The sequence below is a fragment of the Nothoprocta perdicaria genome, unplaced genomic scaffold (assembly GCF_003342845.1).
Source record: "Nothoprocta perdicaria isolate Ctin4 unplaced genomic scaffold, notPer1 scaffold_9, whole genome shotgun sequence".
NCBI lineage: Eukaryota > Metazoa > Chordata > Aves > Tinamiformes > Tinamidae > Nothoprocta > Nothoprocta perdicaria.
Genome location: NW_020456198.1, coordinates 9,066,100 through 9,087,333, shown reverse-complemented (window position 1 = coordinate 9,087,333; position 21,234 = coordinate 9,066,100). Strand labels below are relative to the sequence as shown.

Below are 21,234 nucleotides of genomic sequence, written 5' to 3'. Positions count from 1 at the left end.
GGGAGCGCGCATGCGCCGCGAGGGCGGCGGGAGGCGGCGGCGCCGTGAGGGAGAGCGGCGGTACCGGCCGCGGCGCCTCCGAAAGCCGCCGCGCGCCGAGCCGCGGCAGCGCACGAGGCCTGCGGCACCACGGAGCCGCAGCCGCCGTGGAGAGACAACCGCGGAGCTTCCTCTGAACGCGCTGCCGCGTCGTGACGAGCGCCTTCCCTCAGCACCGCTCCTCGCGCCCTGGAACGCGGCCTCCCCGCRCTGCGGCTCTCCGCAGCGCGGGACGATTTGTTCATGTCTCACTTCAGCCAAACGCTTAACGTGCTGCAGAAGGGCTGACCTGAAGGACGCTGCCGTACAGTCATTTCTGTACCGCCTCTGGCAACCTGTGAGGGAGGAGTGCGTAATTTGGTTAAAAATGACACAGTAGGAACTACTACCCATGGCTTGTATTTTTTCCAGTATACTGGAAAAAACACAAGAATTGCTGCGTAGGCTGGTTCGCTGCCCCTTGCTCTAAGGTTGTTACTTCCAAAATTTTCTTTCCGTGATAGAAACACAAACCTTGCAAATCAGAGGCACCCAAGGGCCAACTGTCCTAACTGAATCTGTCTGTTACCCAGCGTCTGGTACCAACCTCACATGAAACCAGAAGTGTCATCTTCAAGGGAAGCTGCTTCACACTGCGCTGCTAGAGGAGTCACACCTGCCAGACTTCACTGTACATCCTACTGCCCCCGAGTAGTTTATTAGAATTTAAAAATATTAAAGGAATATTTTCAAATGTACTTTTCCTTAGGAAGCACATCACAATCATGACAACTGCATATTTTAGCGTGATTACTATTTAGCCGTCTAATTTCACAGCAGCAGCCTGTAAYATTAGCATCGATATCCTGATATCAAAATTAATTTGCTAGGTCACCTCTCTCTGATTTGAATCTATTTAATGCTGGGTCTAGTTTGAAAGCACAATACAACTGCATCACCTTTCAGGCCAAAAGAGATGAGCTTATCCTCATCTTCAGCACAAGGAAAAAAAAGGCATAATTTAAGGTCTTAATATACTATAGTGCTTGTTCTTCCTTTTAAGAAATATTGACAGTGGCAACACACCAAGGTATTAATGCATTTTAAGAATCTAATATATCGCTATTACACAAGTGTTCAGTTGACCACTTCATGCAAAACTTGTAGCTATTAGCTTAACATGGCCATATAAATGAAGACGAGCAGGACGGAATTAAAAGAGCACTCCTGGCATTGTGTCACCCAGAAAGACAACGCTGTAGTAAATAAAACACTGTTATCCTTTGCTGGACACAGGCCAGAGAAAGAATGCGATTAAGACTTATCTCCTATGCAAAACATCTCAAACTTTAATAACTGTTATTCCACCTTTAAACACTTGCACATAGTTAGCATGAATACACCTTAATGAAGATGACAAACTTGCAAATAAAATTATTTTTTTCAGTCCCTGAAAAAGAGGCTTGAGAAATCACAGTACATTTGTAGAAGAAATGGTATTYGCAATTTCAGTTTATTCAACACGAAATATTTTTGTAAAGATGGTGGCATAACTATAGCAGTTTAAACATACTGTCATCTCGGTCTACAACAGATATTGAAAATATGAACTTTTTAATAACTGCTAAAGTATCTCCATTATTCACATAGTAACTACAAATGGTCTCCTAAGGCTGTGTTACTATCCCACCTCACCTATGGCAGTGGTACATTAAAACATGAATTAAACATTTACTAGTAATTAGCAGTAAGTTGAGGTAACAGGTAAGGAGAACAGCAGCATCAATGAACTGTTAATGAACTGGCATTTGCTTATTAGAGTAAWAAAAAGAACCCAGACACTAATTTATAATCTGTTCTACATTTGGCAATGGTATAAATTAGAAAACTTCTATTTGGAAAAAATCTTACATTAAAGAGCTACTGCCTCTAAACTGCAAGATGACTGTYTTAGTAGTCTTATGAGTCATTTTAGGATATATGTGCAATTTCTACAGTTAGGGGAAAAAATTAACTGCTACTGCCAATAGGTGTGAATATGTTTTCTACTATAAGCAGAGGAGTTTCCTACTCTAAGCAGAGGACATATACAATTATCTGAAAAACAGAATGGCCATGTTAGAAGACTCAGGCAAAGGAAAGCATTGCTAATGCCAGTAGCAAAATGCAGTTTGGGAGGCAAAGGATAGAGGCAATTTAAATAAGATTTCAGAGCACAAGGGTACAATTGACAATTCCCAAGCTAATCCCTGGCTCAATATTCATGTGCCACAACTTTTGCAACTTTTTTTCCCCCCCCACTTAGAACTTGACAGAGCTACAGCCTCAGGTGTCGGCTTCACCCACTGCCATTCAGGAAACTCCAGAGGTGTCTGCTGTTTCCTTCCCACGAGTTACCAGAAAGATCTTTTTTCTTCTGCCCTTTCCCAGGTGCGTTTCAGCAGATACACTGCAGCATGAAGTCCCCCTACGTTCACCCACACGGTTTGCCCTTTACGCCAGATGTGCCCCATTCTTGACAGAGCCTGCAATCACAAAAAACAACCGCGGAAAAACAGACATTAGTGGTGACTTCACGATATGTTAACAAATTGCTTTAGACATTTATCATCATCCTTTTTTGTTTATGTCAAGTCACCTCTCAAAGCAAAGTCAAAAGACTCTTCAGGTCTAAATCTGTGTTAGAGTARGATGATACTACTAACTATTTCTCTAAAAATGGATCATCTTCTGTAGTAAGATCAGCTTGCAATTTCTTTATAATTATATGTTTATGTGTAAAAACATGCTTGATTTACTTGTAAAGTTTTGTCTCAGTGTCATACCTTGGCAAAGCATTTCTTATCTTGCGTTAGCAGCACCGCTCTGCCTGTCCCAGGCCTGCAGATCCGGCCCATCTCTGTGAGGCAGGCTGGATAGAGATCCCAGTTCTTCTTCTTAGAACCTATCCTATAAAAATAAGATCTCTTTGTGATTGTTGAAGGACAGTTAACTGCAGTTGGCCCTGAGGACAYGATACTTTTACTACTCATTTCAACCTCCATTTGTAATATAGACGGTGCTTCTTGACGAGGACCAATTGACGGGACATACAAGCACTTAAGARTAGTAGCAGTTAAGCAGAGCAACTTAAAAAGAAGGATACCTCACCTCTTTCCAAATGGCATGTCTGTCACAATTATATCCACAGAACCAGTCCGCAATGGGAGATTGCAAATATCCCACTGAATGATATCCAAGGGAATGCCCGAGGAGGTTCTRCAAGCGCAAAGATGTTCATCTCAGACAGGGGGTACTGAGGATTTTTTAAAGATTACAAGGTCTATAACATCATCAAAAAATACATAGGAAAATGTCAGCAAAGCTTTCAGGTAAATGCATGCAAAACAGATTTCTTTACATAAAACACTCTACAAAAAGAAAGTCACTTGCATTCTTCTCACCCTTCCTTATTCTCATTTTTCTTAAGTAAAGAGGAGATATTGTTTGCAGCTCTTTTTACAGCTTGTGGGTTGTTATCACCAGCAATATGGTAGCAACTAGGCCATTCTGTAGCTCCCTAGGGAAAATAATAAGCATCATTGCCATTAATAGTGATTAATAAAAAAGAAAAAAAAGAAAAAAGGAAAAAAAAGAATTACTCAATATAATAGTATAGTAAAGCAACTGTAACCTAACTTGAACCATTGAAAAATTCTCCATCAGATACTTGTTATAGGTACTGTGTGTCTTAAAAGCTCAAAATACTTTTGAATTTAGTTTCTTACTGCTTGGCTTGGGAAAGGAAAATGAAGTAATTTACCAAAATAAATAAATTTGGATACCATCATAAGTTTTATTAAATTAAAAAATCACCTCTATTGGTATTGCGCCTGTTCCACACATTGGGTCGATTATGATATCTGTTGGCTGCGGATCACAGAGCCTGAGAGAGACAAGACAACACAAAAAGGTCATAAGGAAAGCATAAAGGAAAACATAAGAAGTCTATACTCTTCTAACAAAATAACATCTTTGTAATTATTATTTCCATTTCTTAATTAGCATTTTGTATCTGTAATACTTTCAAAAATGTCACAGTGTATTTTGAAAAGTGTCTAATAGATCAAAGCTAACATTTATTTTTTCTAAGTAGTAAAACATCCAGTGATTATACTTACTGAAAATGATATATAATTATGCAGCTATACTGACCTAAGCATGCCATAAGCGAGGGTTGATCGAAGAGTTGTTGGTCCAAAATGTGTAATGTTTCTTCTGTGCAGGCTCTCTTCAGTTAATGCAATGCCCACCACTACTTCGTTATTGTGAATATTCAGGAGAACCTGAAGAAAAACTTGAACTAAATTTCAACAGTAACAAAGTGTTTCCCATACTACATTTGGTTAATGGTTGCATGGAACACAGGTGGCCATTTAGAAATAGGAAATATGTTTAAAAGGTGCAGGGTATTCCTGGAAGAAAAGCAATGCACAGTTTGTAACGTGGGCAAAGGACAAAAGTAAGGACAGCATAAGCTTCCTCACACACAGATTCCTTCACACAGGATTTCAAACGGCAGAAGATCATACTTGGTATTGGACCATTTCCTATAGCTAAGGGGACCTGGAACAGCAGCTTGACTGTGACCTGCCGTTGTTTAGTTAACCTGAGGAGAAAGAGACAGTGTGTGCCAAACAGGGAGAGCTTGAGGAAAAGAAGTGCCCACCTTGGGACATAAAAGAGAGAATTATTACACACAGCTACGGCATTAGGAAGTGTGAGGTGAGGAAATGCAGCCTGACRCGATCACGCTGGCCACGATTTCAGCCTCAGCTATTTTCCGCTTCAGGCCCTGCCATGCTCCCAAAGCAYGTTAGGGAACTCTGAAACGAGGACTAAGAAGGGGCGATTTCAGCGTCGCCTGCATCTGGGGCTGAGGCTCTACCTCTACATCGAAGTTGGTCATGTCGGCCTTCCACTGGAAGTGCTCCTGCACAGCGCCGCCGAAGTCCCGCGCAGCCTCGTTGGACGTAAAGCTGTGCTTGTCCCCGGCCCTGTTGCATGTCACACGGAACTTCAGCACGCTCGCGTCCCCCTCGCCCTTCTGTCCCTCCGCAGCCTTGGCTTCGCCCCCGGAACCCGCGGGCGCCTCCTCCTTGGCATCCGACTGCTTGTTGTCCTCGTCGTCGTCGCTGCCCGGCTGCGGCGCCTCTCCCTGCGCGGCTCCYGTGTCCTCAGTGCTGGCGCGCTCGGTACCTGCAGCGTCTTCGGGGCAGCTCTGGTCACTGGCATCTTTCTGCTCCCTCTCCTCTTCTCCATCTCCGTTCAGCTTTTCTTTGCTCGCAGCGTTCTGCAGGTTCTGCTTCTTGCGCTTTGTCTTTTTCTTCTTCAAGCTGTTGTTCAGCTCCCAGACTTTCAAGGGCTCAGTCCAAGGCAGCTTCTTAACCAGATCTTCCAAGTCCTTCAGAGCTTCTTCCTTTAAGAGACAAAAATAATATCTTTTGGGGGCTTGGGAAGTCATTTGAGTACAGGGTGTTTTTGGCCCTGGATATCCAAGGCCGCGGGGCTGCGGCGAGGCCCGAGCGCTCCTCACCTTGCTCTCTTTGAAGTGGAAGTCCTTGAACTCCTGCACCACCACAAAGAGGTTGTCCACGGAGCGCAGGCGGTGCACCTGCAGGGGGACAGCGTGGTAGGTGGCTGACTGTGCACACACGTATGTGTACATGGCACATACRTGTACACACAGAATGCACACACATATGCATGGCATTCATACATATGCAAGGCACACACATACTCATGGCACACAGGCACAGCACGCAGACGTACACATGGCACACATGCACATATGCACACACATGTACGCACGGCGCACACACACACACATGCATGGCTTTCACATACACACACGCACATGGACGCACATACCCACATATGGCGCACACGCACACAGCACACATACCTACGCATGGCGCACATGCGTACATACGGCACACATACCTCCGCATGGCACGTACATATGCCTGGCACACACGTGCACGCAGGACACACACGTGCACGCACACACCCACGCGTGCTCGCGCCACCTGCGGCAGCCGCTCGGGCGCCACGCCGAAGTAGATCTTGCCGCGGTCGCGGCTCACGCCGGCCCGCGCGCCCAGCTTCTCCTCCACCTCGGCCGCCGCCGTCAGCTCGAAGCCCGTGGGCACCGTGGCGCCGATCACCACAGCGGCGCCCGCCGCCTCCGCCATGGCCGCGCGCCCGCTGCGCCGCTCCGCGCCTTCCTCTTCCGGGCCAGGCCGGCGGGGGCGGGCGCGGCCGCCGGGCGGGCCCTGCTGGCGGCGGAGGCGGCTGGGAGCCCCCAGCGCCGGGACGGGCCCGCAGGGCGGCCGCGGCCGCAGGGCGGCATCCCGCGGCGCCGAGGCCGGGGGGAGCGGAGAGCCCGCCGAGCAGCAGCGGCAGCCGCAGCCCCGCCCGGCCCCGTGTGCTGTACCCCGGCCCCGTGTCCCGTTACCCGGGCCCCGTGTCCCATCCCGGTGGCAGCAGCAGGCCCCGGCCGTCAGCCCCGCCTGTGAGAGCTCCCTGCAGTCCCAAGGCGAGCGCGAGCTCCCTGCGCTGCCGCCCTGGGCTGTCCTCCCGCCAGGGCCGCGGGGAGCAGCGCGTGGGTCCGAAACAAGACAGGAGCCCAGAGCGGGGAGCCGCCGAGCTGCCCGGGCAGAGCTGGCGGGAAGGCGGCGCGGGGACCCGCGCCCGGAGCAGCATCCGCTGCCTCTGCGCCGCGGCCGCCTCGCTTAGTGCTCCAGGGGGAGATGGGAGGGCGACAACCAAGTCCATGGGGACAGTGTCMCTGAAGAGGCAAGGAGAGGGGAACCAGAGCCTCAGCAGGTAGCTTGGGAGGAGCCCAGTYTGTGTCCGGTTTCAGCCCGACAAAGCCGGATTAGATGTGTCCTGTGGTCAGGTTTTTGTTGCAGCACRTGCAGTTGTGCAGGCTGGAAACGACTGCGACGACACGTCTGTCCCCATGGTTGCATAAATAATAATGACACTAAATTATGTCATGTCCTGGAGGGCTCGGGTGCTGCAGTGGCACACACTGAGTGGTGGTTTTCTCCTCAGAACACTTGGGATGGAGAGCTGTAAATCAGACTAAAGGTTGCACGTGTGAGAGCAGAGAAGCCGCCGGCCGAGTGTGCCCGTGCGCCTGGAGAAAYGACCGGCGCGGGACGGTTGTTCAGGAGGCCTTAGTATCAGTGCACTGGCGATCCGAATTCCACTAGCCCTGCATTTTGCAGCCATTATCACATATTTATTGTGCTTTGATGCAGTTTCTCAGTGGGTTAAATCTCAAACACAAATTTTCAGTCACCATACATCTTCAGAACGCCGTTAAATGGTGTCAGGCCTCTTGTTAATTAATTTTGACCTCACAAATAAYAGCCTCATGTACAAGCTTGGCAGCTATAGGCATTTGGGCTGGCACCAATTATAACAAGCTATAGAGCTTTAACAAGTAATTGGGGATGAGACACCAAAATGCTTTGCCTTTCCTGACCACACTGAGAGTTCACCCTCATGTCTACAGTAATGTAGTATGCGTTTATTGTAGTGTTACTGGGGTGTAGTATGCATTTACTGTAGTGTTACTGTGGTGTAATATGCATTTATTTCCTGCATTATTTGGGAACAATGACTTGTCCTAAAGTTTATCTCACTGTAAGTAAGATGCTATGGTAGATGCACAAGTCAAGGAGGAGCTTCGTGGCCTTGGCCTCCACTCTGCCTATTTATCTGTTACTATTTCTACCTAGCATCAATTAATTAAATTGTTTTCATGCATATCTACAGATATTGACCAAGGAGCATTTCTACTGGAAGAACAATATTACTTTTTTACACTTAGCTATGAGAAAACAAAAAGGTAGATTTTTGCTGTAACAGATAATTCATATGTCAATAGTCATAACAAACAAAAATCCAGTAGAAAGAAAAGAAAATCCAGGAGGGTAGTGAAATCTAATCACATTTCTACTCTTTCTATATAAAATTAATAAAAATGAATAATATTTATGTATTTATTTATGTGTTTATTTATTTATTTAGCATGCAAGCCCCGGCGCTATCCCTGCAGGAGGAGTTTGCTGGATTCCGGTCCTGCCCGTCCACCCTTCYTCGGCCCCGACGCGCATCCCAGCTCCCGTGAGCCATGAGGAGCTCGAGCCACGTGCAGCCCGTGCGCCCTGGCCGTGGTGAGTCACATAACCCGGCTGCATCCGTCCCCAGGGCGGCCTCCTGCCTGCCTCCGAGGTGCTCCGAGCTTTTCCGAGCTCCCTTACGTGTCTGTGAGCGGTTCTGACAGCCCTGAGGTGGAGCGCACTCGTGTAATGTGAATTTGATTGAACAGCTTTTTGGCCTTACAGTCTGCAGGGTTTGCCAGCTCAGCACATACACGTGGCACATGAGTAGTGAGTGGGGCAGGAATTCACATGCCGAAACCATGGGTGGCCATTTTATTTTTTTCTTCATTATTATAAAAATTACTGAATTTCCTTGGTCTTTTGGTTGTTGCCTTTGGAATGCTTCCAGCACTGGCTGAGCTTTTCAAGCCCGAGCAGGTTTAGCTGCTGGATGTCCTCTGTGTGAGCACGGCTCTATCCGTACGACAAAGTGCCACATGAAACAAAAGGCAGTTGTTTTTCCTCCCCTCTCCTTTGCTCCTTCAGTCTTTRCCTCTCCCCCGTGCGGGGTGTGTAAGCGCAATCAGAACCTGTCCCGCGCCCGTTGGCAGCGGCTCTGCCTGTTCCCCTTCCTGCGCTGGTTGCGCCTTGGAGTTCAGGTTGTAAATATAGTGGGGAAAGTTCCTGTGAACTGGCTTATGCAATGAGAATTTACAACCGATCTGCAGCAGACAGAACCACACGGGCTCCTGTGCATGCTCTAGCCTCCGTGAACAGGAGCTCCACCTCAACCCTTCCCAAAGAAAGGAGTCCAGGCCCCGTGGTTAGCTTGGTGTGCTCTGTAATTCGTGGCACTTGTTCGTGGTGAGGGAAGGGCTCTGACAAAAGCTCTTACATCGAAGTGCCTTAATCGTTTCAGCATGTGTGTGGGGGGTTCTAAATCTCTTATATTAAAGCTATTTCTCTTGATTTAAATATTCCTTGGCCATGAAAATTGACTGTATGGTCTAGTAGCTAAAGTCTTTGAGGTAAAATTGGTCTGGATTCTAGCTCTACCTATAAATCTGACAGAGTCGGGCTGCGTGTCCCAGTCAGTGAGGTAGGAGCAAAGCCATTCTTCTGGATGAAAAACGTGTTTTCTTACACGGTAGAGGCCCGGAGAGGGATTGCAAGTGAAAAATCTCAGATAGAAGTGTTTTTAATTGCGTTAAGGCCATACCCCTCTTCTCTGCATTTCCTATGGTTGGCTTGGGTTCAGAGGAGCTTTTCATCGTTCCCCTGTGCTATGGAGGCACCCGTGTGTGAGCGGTGGCACCTCGCTTGAGTGGGACTCGGAGCGTTCAGGTGAGCTTGTGCTCTCGCAGAGCCTTGTGTGAAACGCAGCTGAGGACTGAAGTCCTCTGCGCAGGAGAGCCTTGTCCRGGGTCAAGGAGGTGCTGCAGCCTTCATGGAAGCCCTGTATCCTGGGCCTTCCCYGCCCTTCCTCGCCTGGAAGAGCCCAGAGTGGCTTTGTCCATGCGAGCGGCTTGGCTGGAGCTGGGTAGGACTCAGCAGTTACTGCAATGCACTGCACAGCCACCAGGCACTGCTGCTTCACTTATGCACCGCAAAGCACAAAATGCACCGTGCACTTAATGCACCTTGCTATGCACCACGAAGCTCTTGTGAGGAGCAGGGGAATGGCTTGCTGAGATGAGCTCAGCCTTGACCCAAGGAAGGGTGCTTGCTGCTGCATTTAGGGGAAACTGTGCTTGCTGGTAGCAGCGCTGAATTTAATTGGATCAGGCTTGTTCCGTCTGAAGTGGAAAGCAAAGTTAGAGGCGGTCTCGGAAATGAGGTTGGGTTTGACCCAGCTGGTTTCAGATGTAGTTTTGTGGATGTCTCTTTCTAAAAGCACGTCAAGCACTGACTGTGTTCTGTATTCTATAGCCCAGCAAGCCTTCCTTTCTGCCTACTGTAATGCAGCTTGCATGCCCCATAAACCTGTCACCTCAGCATGGATCCAAGCTGCTCTGTATGTTGGTTTATGGACGCAGGGCTCAACAGGCACAAGGATTTAGAAGTACTTGGGGAAGGTGAGTTTTATTTCCAGAGCTACCAAATGCTTCTCTGAGGACCTGTAACCATTGGTCCCAGAGGACTAATTTTCAGAAATATGAAGAGTAGGTTGCCTGTGGCTTCAAATTTGTTCTTATGAAGCCATATGTGATGTCTCAAAAGGGCTGTTTCCTGACTCCAGAAGGATTTTTAAAAAATATTTATGTTTTAACAGCTTGAAGCTATTAAATAAGTGGCGTAAGCTGGGCTTTTCATTGTTTCAAAACAACACCTACGTTGGCCTGTTGCTGATGTCAGGAATTGGCACAGCGTGCTCCTTGTCAAACTGCCTAATTGGGGCTCTTGTAGCGAGCTGGAAAGTAGCTTTTGACTTCATCAGTCTAATGCTGGGAGGAGAATTCATGGCATGGTCTTGGGGTACTAAGTACTTCCAGTTTGTATCCCGATAAAACAGATCCCTGGACCGCATCTTTTTTTTTTTTTTTTTTTTTTCTGGGAGCCTGGTGGCCCTGCAAATGAGAACTGCAGGGGATGTTTTTATCAAAAACCATCACAATTTCTTCACTGTGAGATGAGATGTTGATATTTGACAGCTGTGTGGGTTTGCTATAGTATGTCAGAAACAAAGTAAAATTCTCTCAATTTCACTTTAYTATAATATATTAGATATATATTCTGGCCAGGTCTGCTGTAAGAAGCTTCACTTGGTAACTTGGTAACTCTTGCATCCAACCTGTAGCTTCTGTTCTCCTATAGCATAGCTTTGAAAAAACAGCCTTTATATACAGCCATTAACTGGTAAAGAATCTTTCATGTGCTCATTAAGTTAATCCAATGATTAATAATTCTCACTTTTTTTTTTTTTTTTTAACAATAATTTGAACCAAGATCCAGGATTTTATAGGTCTGTTAAATAGAGTGCACATCTGTTACCTTCCAGAGCGCTAGAGCACGATTCTCTCCCATATCTTGTTGGACAGAGTCCAGATTGTCTCCACTTGAGTAATGGTACGTAAAGAAGAGAGCGTCCTCGCCACGAAGGCCACCAGCCTGCTGGAGTCCTTGCTGAYGGCTTGGGTCGTCGGAGGCTGGAGCTTCTGTGCGGAGGAGCATCTCATGTCGGGGTGTTTGTCTCCGCTCAACACGTGCCCGAGAGATTCCTTTCTTCCCACCCCTGCAGCCGGTCGGGTTACAAGTCTGGACAGGAGCTTTAGCTCTGGTATTGTTTCACATCCACAAGTATTTCTAGTGCTCGGGAAGGCTGCTAGAGCTGTTTTGGAGCAAGGACCTGGTGGATGTTACGGAGCTCTGGTTCCTTGTCGTTCCTCCCACCCGCCACTCCTTCCTGCCCTCTCCTCGGCCACGGAGCCTGGCTGCACATTCGGTCATGGCTCTCCGCCGTTTTCACGGACCTGTTTGTTCRGAACAGAGACGTTCTCTGCAACAGCAGCTGCAACAGCGGCTCTAACAGTATCCGCAGCGAGGAGCGGAGCTGACGGCGCGTGTCCGGGAACGCAGACGGGGCCGTTGAGCGCAGCGGGGCGGCCGGGCAGAGCTGCCCCAGCCCGGGGCGCAGCAGCCAGCGGGCAGGGGCCTGCAGGGCCCCCGCGGGGCACGGAGCGGACGGTCCCTCTGCTTTGTGCGTGTTGCTGTGCCCCAGCACACGGAGCACGGTACCACAGTGCTGTGCCGGCGCTGCACTGCGCGCGGCACCGCCAAGCCCGGCCRGGCCGCTGGATTCCCTCGTGCTCGCGGAGCGGGAGCAGGGCCGGCGACRAGCACACCTGGGCTTGCTGAACGAGAGCAAAGCTGGGCGGCTGGGGCAAAAGGGACAGTGACATTATCGTCGTTACTAGGCAGAGGAGGGGACCACAGCAGAAAGCTCACACACAAACTGTCCTCTCCTGGAATAGAGTTGCATTTCCCTGCTCTGCTTGATGAAGTAAGGAATGTTTTTCTGAATGAGAGGAGTGTGTGAAAGGAAGCCAAAAGCTAAGGTTACTTATAGCTTCCTGTACAACACACTAACAGCTAAATCAGAATTTGCCTTTATTGTCATTATAGTATCGATCTATTGGTGTTATAAGCCAGAAATTGATTTTCTTCTATCCCTTGTCATCTCATCTGTGTCCTCCAGGGCTGCACTGATTTCCTATAGCGCTCTGCAGCGAAATCAAGCACTCGCCTGGAGACCCACTCGGCAGCGTGAGCGCAGATTCTCACCAAGCCTCCAGAATGAATTCCTATTAGACTAATCATAGCTTGGAAATACACAGTGACTTTGACTGTCAAAAGGGCGTGAGGCACTGAGTTGCTTTTGCAGATGGAAAATGTTGAGCTGAACCAATGGAAAACAGGACTTGGGATCTGGATTTATCTGCTTTTCTGTCCAGTATTGTTTGGATACCACATTTGGTGTGCRTTTCGCCTAGTTTGGGAGGTAACAGCTAGAGCGTTTCAGACACAGGCGAAGCCTTTGGGCTGTGCAGGTCCCTTGGTGGCAGCYGCCTGGCCAGCRCCTGCCTGCTGATGAGTCAGGATGTGCCAGGTCTTGGCCAGGGGCTCGTGTGGCTGGCGACCTGCCGAGCCCCGTCCAGCACGTGGGGGACCAGGCTCTGGAGGGCCTCTTCCCCATTCCCTTGCCTGAACCCCGCCACATCCCCGCGGATTTATTCTTTCTGCAGTTTCTCTATGATAAGATTTTCATCACTGACTGGCAAAAAATAAGGTTTTTATCAACTTTGACTTCTTTCGGTATTAGCTTAAAATTAGAAGAATTGATGAAAGCCATTTCAGATACTGTGATAGTCCAGAGCAGCAGAACTCTGTATGATCTTTGCAGATCGTATCAGTGTCCTGTTTCAGTAAGTCAGCACTTGCTCTTCCTTTTGTTCTGGCTTCTCTGTGCATGGGGTGATTGTACAGCAAAGGGAGCTCCTGCAGCCTTGTCGATTGCTGCTCTTCCAGTTGCCTTGAAACGAATGCAGAATTTTATAACTTGATGACAGATAACACTGGAGGGGTTTTTTGAAAGGTGAAACTCCTGTCCCCACCTGWGTTTTACTGCCTCATTAAAGAGCTCTTTGGTGCTAGGCCAGCATGGTGATACTCAGAGTGTATGTGTGTGTGYACATACATATGTATTTAGATATACACACACAGGCTTGGGCCTGAAGATTAAATATCAGTTTAATCCTATTTGGGACCCAGTTCCTCAATTTTAATTGCTTGGCTCATGCAGAGTGTGGAGTGGGGACAAAGGCTTTTCAGGTGTTGTAAACATTCATTACGTACCTGAATGCTAAATCTCCAGAAATCTACACACAAGCTTTGCTTAACCGCGTGTGGCAGCTCTGRGGAAGACGGCTTTTCTCAGGGCTGTGTATGCACAGGCCCTCGCTGAGCTCTGTCACGTCGTCTGGCTGTTGTGCTGCGTCACTGCCGTTCCTGCACAGCGGCTCTGGTGCCAGCTCTGCGATCCGGCATGGGAGCAGCACCAGGAAACGCCCTGCAGACCCCAAAGGCAGCACCAGAACCTAAGGCAGGTCCCTCAGCGCTCAGCCCGTCTGCTGGTGCCGCTGCCCTCGCTGGGCAGCGGCTGCGGCGGCTTCCCTTGGTGTGAGGATGCAGACGGGGGTCTCTGCTCCCGGGATCACGGAGCAGTGCCTGGTGCCCCGGTGCAGAGAGGAGATCGCTGCTCATCGCGGCGGCCCTGCCTGGGCACCGCCGGGGTTCCTGTCTGTGTAACGTGCTCCTCACTGACGGAATGTCTCCTGGGGAGATTCAGGTGGAAAAGGCAAAGCAGGATCCGGCAGCTCCTCATGGAGGAGGCTCCCAGTTGAGTTGTGTTGTCAGACCCTTCCCCACGAGCAGGCTTACAAACCTGGGAAAACGTCTGTTTGAGCACGGTGAGGTTTTAGGAGGGGAGTTGCAGTGTGTGCCGGCCGCAGGGTTGGCAGCAGGGCTCRGGATGTACTGAAGGCTCCGTGTGAGCGTGTTGGTTCTTTCACTGGAGGCCGTGCACATCTGCTGGCGCGGGCTCGCAGCAGAGCCGCAGCGGCCCGCGAGGCGCCGCGCRCAGAGCAGGGCGCCTGCCGAGCCCCGCGGCCCTCCGGCATTGCCCCTTTTCCTGCRTGGAACCCGTGGAGCTGGTGCGGAGCCAGCCCTCCCCGTCACGGGGAAGGAGCTGCAGCCGAACCCTGCTCGCCATGGGAGAGGTCTGTGCTGCGCAGGGCTCTTGTTCCGTGAAGCCCGTGGGTCCAGGCTCTCCCAAGCTGGAGGGGTTTTYTCAGGAGGATGAGGTGCCCCCCTGCACAGGAGGCGCGGCGGCCGTGTCCTGCACTGCCTGGCGCTTGGGTGCATTGCAGGTTGTGCAGCACAGTCCTGCCTCGCTGCTGCCCCGGGGCCTCCACGGGCCCTGAGCACCCAGGGGTTCCTTTTCACGTGGGGCAGCACGTCTGTGCCATGAAAAGCCGCCTCCTGCCGAGAGGCCTGAGTCAGAGCTGCTGTTCACCTCCGTGCTGCGGCTGAGGACTCCCATGTGCTTCAGCCAGCACTGAAGCGACGGGCCCCGCTCATGTGTTTCCAATAGCGCGGCCGGGAGACCACACAGGAGCAGAGCTGCCGAGTGCCACCAGCCGCAGGGGCCGTGGAAGGCTTCAAAGAAGCTCATCCGTCCTGTCCTTGCTGCTGGAGGACAGCTATTGCATGGAAAGGACGCAGTGGTGATGGGGACGGCGCACGGAGCCCGGCTCGTGTCCCAGCTGGTGCTGTTCASTGGAGGTGCCGGCTCTGTCGGTGAGTGCGCTGTCCTGTGCACATGTGTTTCTGAGCCTGAAATCTGCTTCAGCCTTTCATAAGGCAAAGCTGGAAAAAGAACCCCCCAAAACTATTGGTTTCTCTGATCAGAGCTGTGGCAGGAGGAGCGGGGAGCAAAGCCCAGGGAAACTTTGTGTTTTAAACTTTGTTGTTCCCAGCTGCTGCCCTGTAATAAAAGAAGTTCTGCTGTGCTTGCACCGCCGGAGCTGCGTCCTTGCGCAGCCCTGCTGGTCCTCGTGGCTTTGTGCAGCTCGCTGCGTTGCCCGCTTGAGGGGCCGGTTTCGCAGCCGCCGAGGTGCAGGTCGGAGCACTGCCAGCCGGCGAGCGGATCCGCAAGGAACAGAGCCCTGCGCCAGCCGCACCAGCCTCAGGAAAAGCAGGAGCGCCGGGAGCGGGTGCAATAGACAGGGATCCGTCTGCTTTTCCGGGGGTTTCTGGGGTGGTGGAGTTGAACTGCCAGGCTCCCGCAGGGAAGKATTTTGTGTGTTCTCAGAACAGAAATGGAGACCAACGAACAAACCAAGCCAGTTCCCTGAGCACAACAGCAGGGCCCTTTGTGCTCTTCGTGGTCTGTGCAGYGCTGGGTCGACCGGGCCGGCTGCCGCGCTCCGGCCTGGCCGAAACCCGGGGTCACCCGYGACCCAGGGCCGCCGGTTCCTCCTCCCTCTGCCGGGAGCGTTCCGGGTCTCCAGGCACCACCGTGCCCTCCTCGGCGTCCGAGCTGGGGCGTCGGTACTGGGCCACGAAGTGTCCCCATTGTCACTAATCTGGTCGATTTAAGCCATGGACGTGGCATTTAATAGCGCCTCTAAAAATTTTAGCATTCACTCTTCTTTCTGTTCTTTTTATCTAAATAATTTGGAGATGTGCTAAGATTTTCTCTTCTCTRGTGTTCTTCGACGATACTTTTCCCACTCCAATTGCACAGTAAGCAGATGGAAAACCCATATTAATTGCCTGTTGGAATTTGCCACTATTTTTTTTAAATTATGATTATTTTTTGCTAATGTCCTGAGCTTCCATTCTGACCATCTGTTGTCTCTGGAGTGTTTATTTTGTGTATTTTTATCTTCTTCATTTGCTACCGGGCACAAAATCCCCGTGTTATTTTTCCAGCTCTTCTGGTCTGTCTTTGCCCGCCCCGGGGGGATGCGCCAAGGAAGGAACCCGTGGGCTCGCGCGGCGCCTTGGGCCCTTGTCCCGCGGCCGGCGCCGCGCGGAGCCGCCTTGGGGCTCTCTGCACCCCGGGAGCCTCCGCGCCGGGAGCGGACGGCCGCGTTGGTGCCGCACACGGGTAACAAGCAAGGGGTGCAGCGCATGGGTGCAGCAAGGAGTGAACAGCTGCCTTTCCCGTGCCCAGCACCACGCGTTGCACACGCTGCCAGGGCGCTCGGCTCTGCAGCCGGAGCTCTCGCTYGTTCACCAGGGCTGGCTGGAGTCTTCACACGTTTGCCCGCTTTTCTAGGCTGGCATGGAGCTCCCTGCATGTTGGGGCTGCGCACAGCCGTTTCCGCAGCACGGCGCTGGGAGCTGCCGTGTGGACGTCCCTGCCAGGGAGATGCCTGCCGGATTGCACAGCAGGTTCTGCGCCGCTGCGCGCTCAAGGCCGAGGGCAGATTCTCCCCATGTCAGTGCTCTTGCACTTACCTGCTGAAATAACGGCAGGGAATCTGGTTTGCACTTGAGCCCCAGCTATTTGCCGTTAGATTGTGGAGGTATTTTAAAGTGGAGTAGAGAAGTTATGTAAGTGTGCAGGGAGTGGTTTCTAGAGCCGACTCCAGATTTGAATCCTCTCGCTGTGTTTCTCCAGCTTAGCAATTTGTTTGTTCTATATCCATGGCTACGTGGCTGTGCGGAGCACACTTTCTGCATCCAGCCTGGCTCCTACGAAATACTTGCAGCCTCCCCAGTGATTCCAAGGTTGTCGTCATCCGAGACCGCCCGTGCGGGTCCCCCCGGCCGGGGCAGCCGCTGGAGCCCCTTGTGTGGGGTGGGAAGGGGGCGGGCGGCTCTGTCCTCCCTCCAGCAGCACGGGGGCCAGAGCCGGGCGCTTGGGAACAYGCCTGATCATCAACCCCATCTCCTACCTTCAGTTACCATTTGGGCAACGTGCTCGATCTACAACCCCATCTCCTACCATCAGTTCCCCTTTCGGAGTAATGACCTTGATTTCCTGCTGACGCAGCCTGTTGGTCCCAGTTCGTATCTATATGATTTTGTTGGGACGGTGATCACCCCACAGCGCTTTACCTGTGTGTTTCTATAGCTTTTGCTTTTGCCTCAGCAGCTGTRGTGAATTCCAGGGAATGCCCCTGGGTTTGGGCAGAATTGGGGAGRTGCTGATGAAGAGGCCACATCCCTCTCTCTGAGATCAGCGTGTTTTTGTGCCCCGGTTGCTGATACAGAGGGACCGACCCTGCAGCTCATGCATTATTGATGCTGCCATTAGGCCGGTTTCGCTGTTCTCTTGTCACTGCCACCTGCCTATGGTCCTGGCAGAGCTCATTAATATTTGTAAGGCAGTTTGGGGGTTTGGGTGGCAGAAGGGCAGATGGTGGCAGAGATCTGTGTTTTAACAGCAGATGCAGAACCAGTTGACTGTGAGAAACTTTCTGGTGATGACTGCAGGCTCCCGTGCCGTTTCCCCTGGGAAATGGGTGCTGGGCAGCGCGGAGGCAACGCGGATGGAACTGCGGAGCTCTCCCTTCCCCCTCACACCGCAGAGGTGCCCGGGCAGGCTGTGTTGGTGGCTGCTGCACAGATTGCCTTTGTTGCAGGCCCCGGTGGCCGCGGCCTGCTTTCCCGTGTCCTCCCTTCCCGAGCTGCTCTGCTGCCTGCTTCAGCTGCAGAGAAAGCGGTAGGAAAAACTGCTTTGTATTTATAGGATGCATMGTCGCCAGCAGTCCTAATCTGCAAGGTGTAGAGCCAGCCGTGATATAAATGGATCAGGAAATAGCTGCATCTTTCATGTGACAAATATGGGCTTCCTTGTACAAAAGAAAATTGCTATCATATAACCTGCAGATGGGAGCTGCAAATATACAGCTCTTTGTATGATAGGCTTAATATCTGCGGGATCTGGCCTCGTATCTGCAGTCATTGATACTGCTAGATCCGATTGATTGTTCATAAACAGTAATTCAGGGAGGATAAAAAGACGTTGTTAAAAGAGCAGCGAGCTCCTCCTCTAGTGCAAGTTCTTTTTTTGGTCTGTTGCTACAGCAACTCGGCGCTAAGAACAAAGATGACAGCAAGATATTAAATTCTGCACAACTCAATTGACTCTTGATTTGCCTCCTTTTTCCCTTCAGTAGCTGAATCCTGCTCCACTAATTGCATTAGATTTTAGATAGCAATTGTGCCTTTCYGTGGCAGGAATTCCTGCACTGCTTTCCCTCCTTCACCTTAGGACTGAATTAAATCCTAATACCGTACTTAAATCCAGCGGGTGATTAAAAACATTGCATTTCTTGATTCATTTCTTTCGAATGCCGACATTGTATATTTTAACCCACAACTGGTTCTGCACCAAAACCCCCAAAGCCTTAATATTCTTTAGAAAAGAAACAAACAGTGTTTGGCAAGTTTATTTTCAGCAAAGTTCAGCTGATGCCACCGGCGTGAATCAGGATGTGTAGTCGAAAGCGCTGTCACTGGGGTCATCTGCATCTGCGCATGTTGAAGCTGTTCCTTAAAGCAGCCCTGCCTCTCGGCTCTGCTCCCCGCCGCCATCCCGGGCTCCCGCGGAGCGGGATGCGGCAGAAGAGCTCCCGGGAAGGCGCCGGGGTCTGTCCCGGGACCGTCCCCTGGGCYGAGCGGCCGCGGGGCCGACGCGCCCCGTCACCCCCGCCGGCGGGCTGCTCGGGGCCCCTGCAGCGAGCGCGGCACAGAGAAGGACACGGTGAAACCCGGAGCGCGAGCCAAGGGCTGGSGGCTCCGGGGGCTGGCACCAGGCACGTGGCGCCGCGCTGAGCAGCGGGGCGAAGGGCTCCAGCCGCCCTGCACSCAGGAGCCGAGGGCACTCCTGCTTCACATGCGCCCCTGGCATCCTGATGTGCAAACAGGAGCGTTCCACACGTGGTGCATCCTTCCTGAAAGGCCTGGAAAAAGAGACCTTCTCCTCTTCTTTAGGGGCAGCTCTCAATACTGCACCAGTGGGAAGGATGCAGATCGTGCTGCATGTTCCCATGCTAAGGAAACTTGTCAGCCGCCCTTCGCTGCTCGCCCAGCTGCTCCATGCTCCGTGCAGTCAGCACTGGCACTGCTGCCTTTCCATGAAGGATAAACTGCGAGGCACAAACTGAAGCTGCAGATCACAGCACACGAACGAAGTCTACCTTTGATCGCGTGGCCTTTTAATCTCCATGAGGAAATAAGATGTAACAGATCTTTGACAGGAAGCTGTTAGCAAGAGACGTTTCACAATGCCTTGAGCAACATGCAGTGCAACATTGGCCTTGCATAGTAACGTGCAATGTGAATAGATTGTGACCCAAATGCCTTTACAGGAGACTTACAGCTGCTGGAGAGAATTGCAATTGCTAAGTTGTTTACCAAGGGTCTTATGTTTTTAGTATAAAGTAAAAATTCTCATTTACTTGTAGTGACTTGAATTATTGGCCAGTGTGATGCTAAATTCCACCCTTACTCTTCATAGGCCTGCAAATGATCCCAGTGAAAAGTACTCAGGCGGACTCGCATTTTTATCGTTGTGCTTTTCTTCTCTGACTGTTAATGCTTTCAACGACACAACTCTCATATCTTTGAATATATTATTCTCCGYCTAGCTGAGCTGTTGGGAACACAAAGAAGAAAGATCCCATTTGGGCTGCTTTACGCCAAGAACCCCGTGCTGGCTCCCACACTGCGGCCTCCGGAGGCAGCCGCGAGGCAAAGGAGCCTTCCCAAGGAGCCCCAGGAAGAGGGGCCTTGTGCTGGTCGACACTGGTGAAGGCAGAACAYGAGTAACTGCAGGAGGGAGGGTGGGAGCCGCCTGCAGCAAGTTGGTTGTTGCAGCAGTGCTGTTGGTGCCGTCTCCAGCAGCCGCTTTCCGCAGCCGGCGCTGAGCTGCCGGCTCTGCCGCCCCGGGGACGCCGGGAACGCCGGTGCCCGTGGCGCTTCCCAAGCTGGCGTCTCTAACGGCGCTGCAGAGCCGAGCGCCTCGCGGCCCAGAGCGTTTGCAGGGAGTTTAAGGCACAAAGGAGCCGAGAACGTGTTGGAATCGGAACACTTAGGGGCGAAGCTGGAGACAAAGAGCGCGAGGCAGCTTCTGCCTCGAGGATTTTCCCGGATGGAGGAATTGCTTTGAGCAAACATTACCGCTGCCTGCCGAGCACACACAGGGCCGCTGCCCTGGAAATAATCTGCATTAGCCCTTYGGAGTGCCCACGTTGCCATGGCTACTGCCGGCTTCTCCGCAGCGGCTCCGGCTGGGAGCGCCGCGCTGCCGGCTCCGGCCTCGCTGGAAGCCCCTGTGCCCGGCCCAGTGCAGCCCTTCCAACCGCTGCCTTGGGCAGAAATTCCACCTTAGGTGCGACMTTCAGGAAACATCTTTCATTTGGGATGAGATTATTCCCCTTCAGACGTTGCTGCTTCCTTATTTTCAGTGATATCTGAGTAGCAGAGGATTGATATCGCTATACCGTTAATTTCTTGTTTCCTTTTTTCCCCTTCTCTCTCAGGGTTGCAGCACAGACTGTTTTGATCACAGATGTTTAACACCTTCGGGTACGGAGCTGTGTCCTCACAGGGACTCGTGTTTGAACTGATCCGCCAAGAAAATGCCAGCCTGTCCGCGGCACAGCCTGTTCTCAGGGGATTTGCTGCTTTCCCTCCTAATACCCTCGGGTGCTGAAAGGAAAAGTGCCTGGCACTGGGACACGGCTCCTGTGGGCTGCGCGGCAGACACCCGGACGAGCCCGTGAGCGCCGCTCCGTCACTGCGAAGGGTGCCAGGAGCTCCCGCAGGGAACTGGTGGAGCCCCCAGCCTCCTTCGGCCCTAGCGCTGCGTGTTGCGCGGCACGGGAGGCCCCTCGCGGGATGGGAGCCGCCCGCTCGGCCCGAACCCGCACCCCAGCCGCAGCGCTGGGGCACGGCGGGCGGGGGCGCCTCGGCCGGCAGCGGCGCTGCCCTGGGCAACCCCGCCGGCTGCAAACGCCGTTTCGTGGGACGAGGCGTCGCGGGC

At 51.7% G+C, this 21,234-nt stretch overlaps 1 protein-coding gene across 1 annotated transcript; it reads right to left on the bottom strand.

Annotated features, from left to right (window-relative positions):
• Positions 1 to 1,574: 1,574 nt before the first annotated feature.
• THUMPD3 (THUMP domain containing 3) lies at positions 1,575 to 6,251 on the bottom strand. The gene is made up of 9 exons (XM_026052637.1): positions 6,087 to 6,251; positions 5,594 to 5,671; positions 4,946 to 5,476; positions 4,213 to 4,343; positions 3,874 to 3,943; positions 3,462 to 3,577; positions 3,169 to 3,276; positions 2,844 to 2,967; positions 1,575 to 2,543 (listed from the first exon to the last, which is right to left on the bottom strand). Exons 1-9 carry the CDS (start codon positions 6,249 to 6,251, stop codon positions 2,412 to 2,414), a joined length of 1,455 nt encoding a protein of 484 aa, XP_025908422.1. The 3' UTR covers positions 1,575 to 2,411.
• Between the last annotated feature and the right edge of the window lie 14,983 nt (positions 6,252 to 21,234).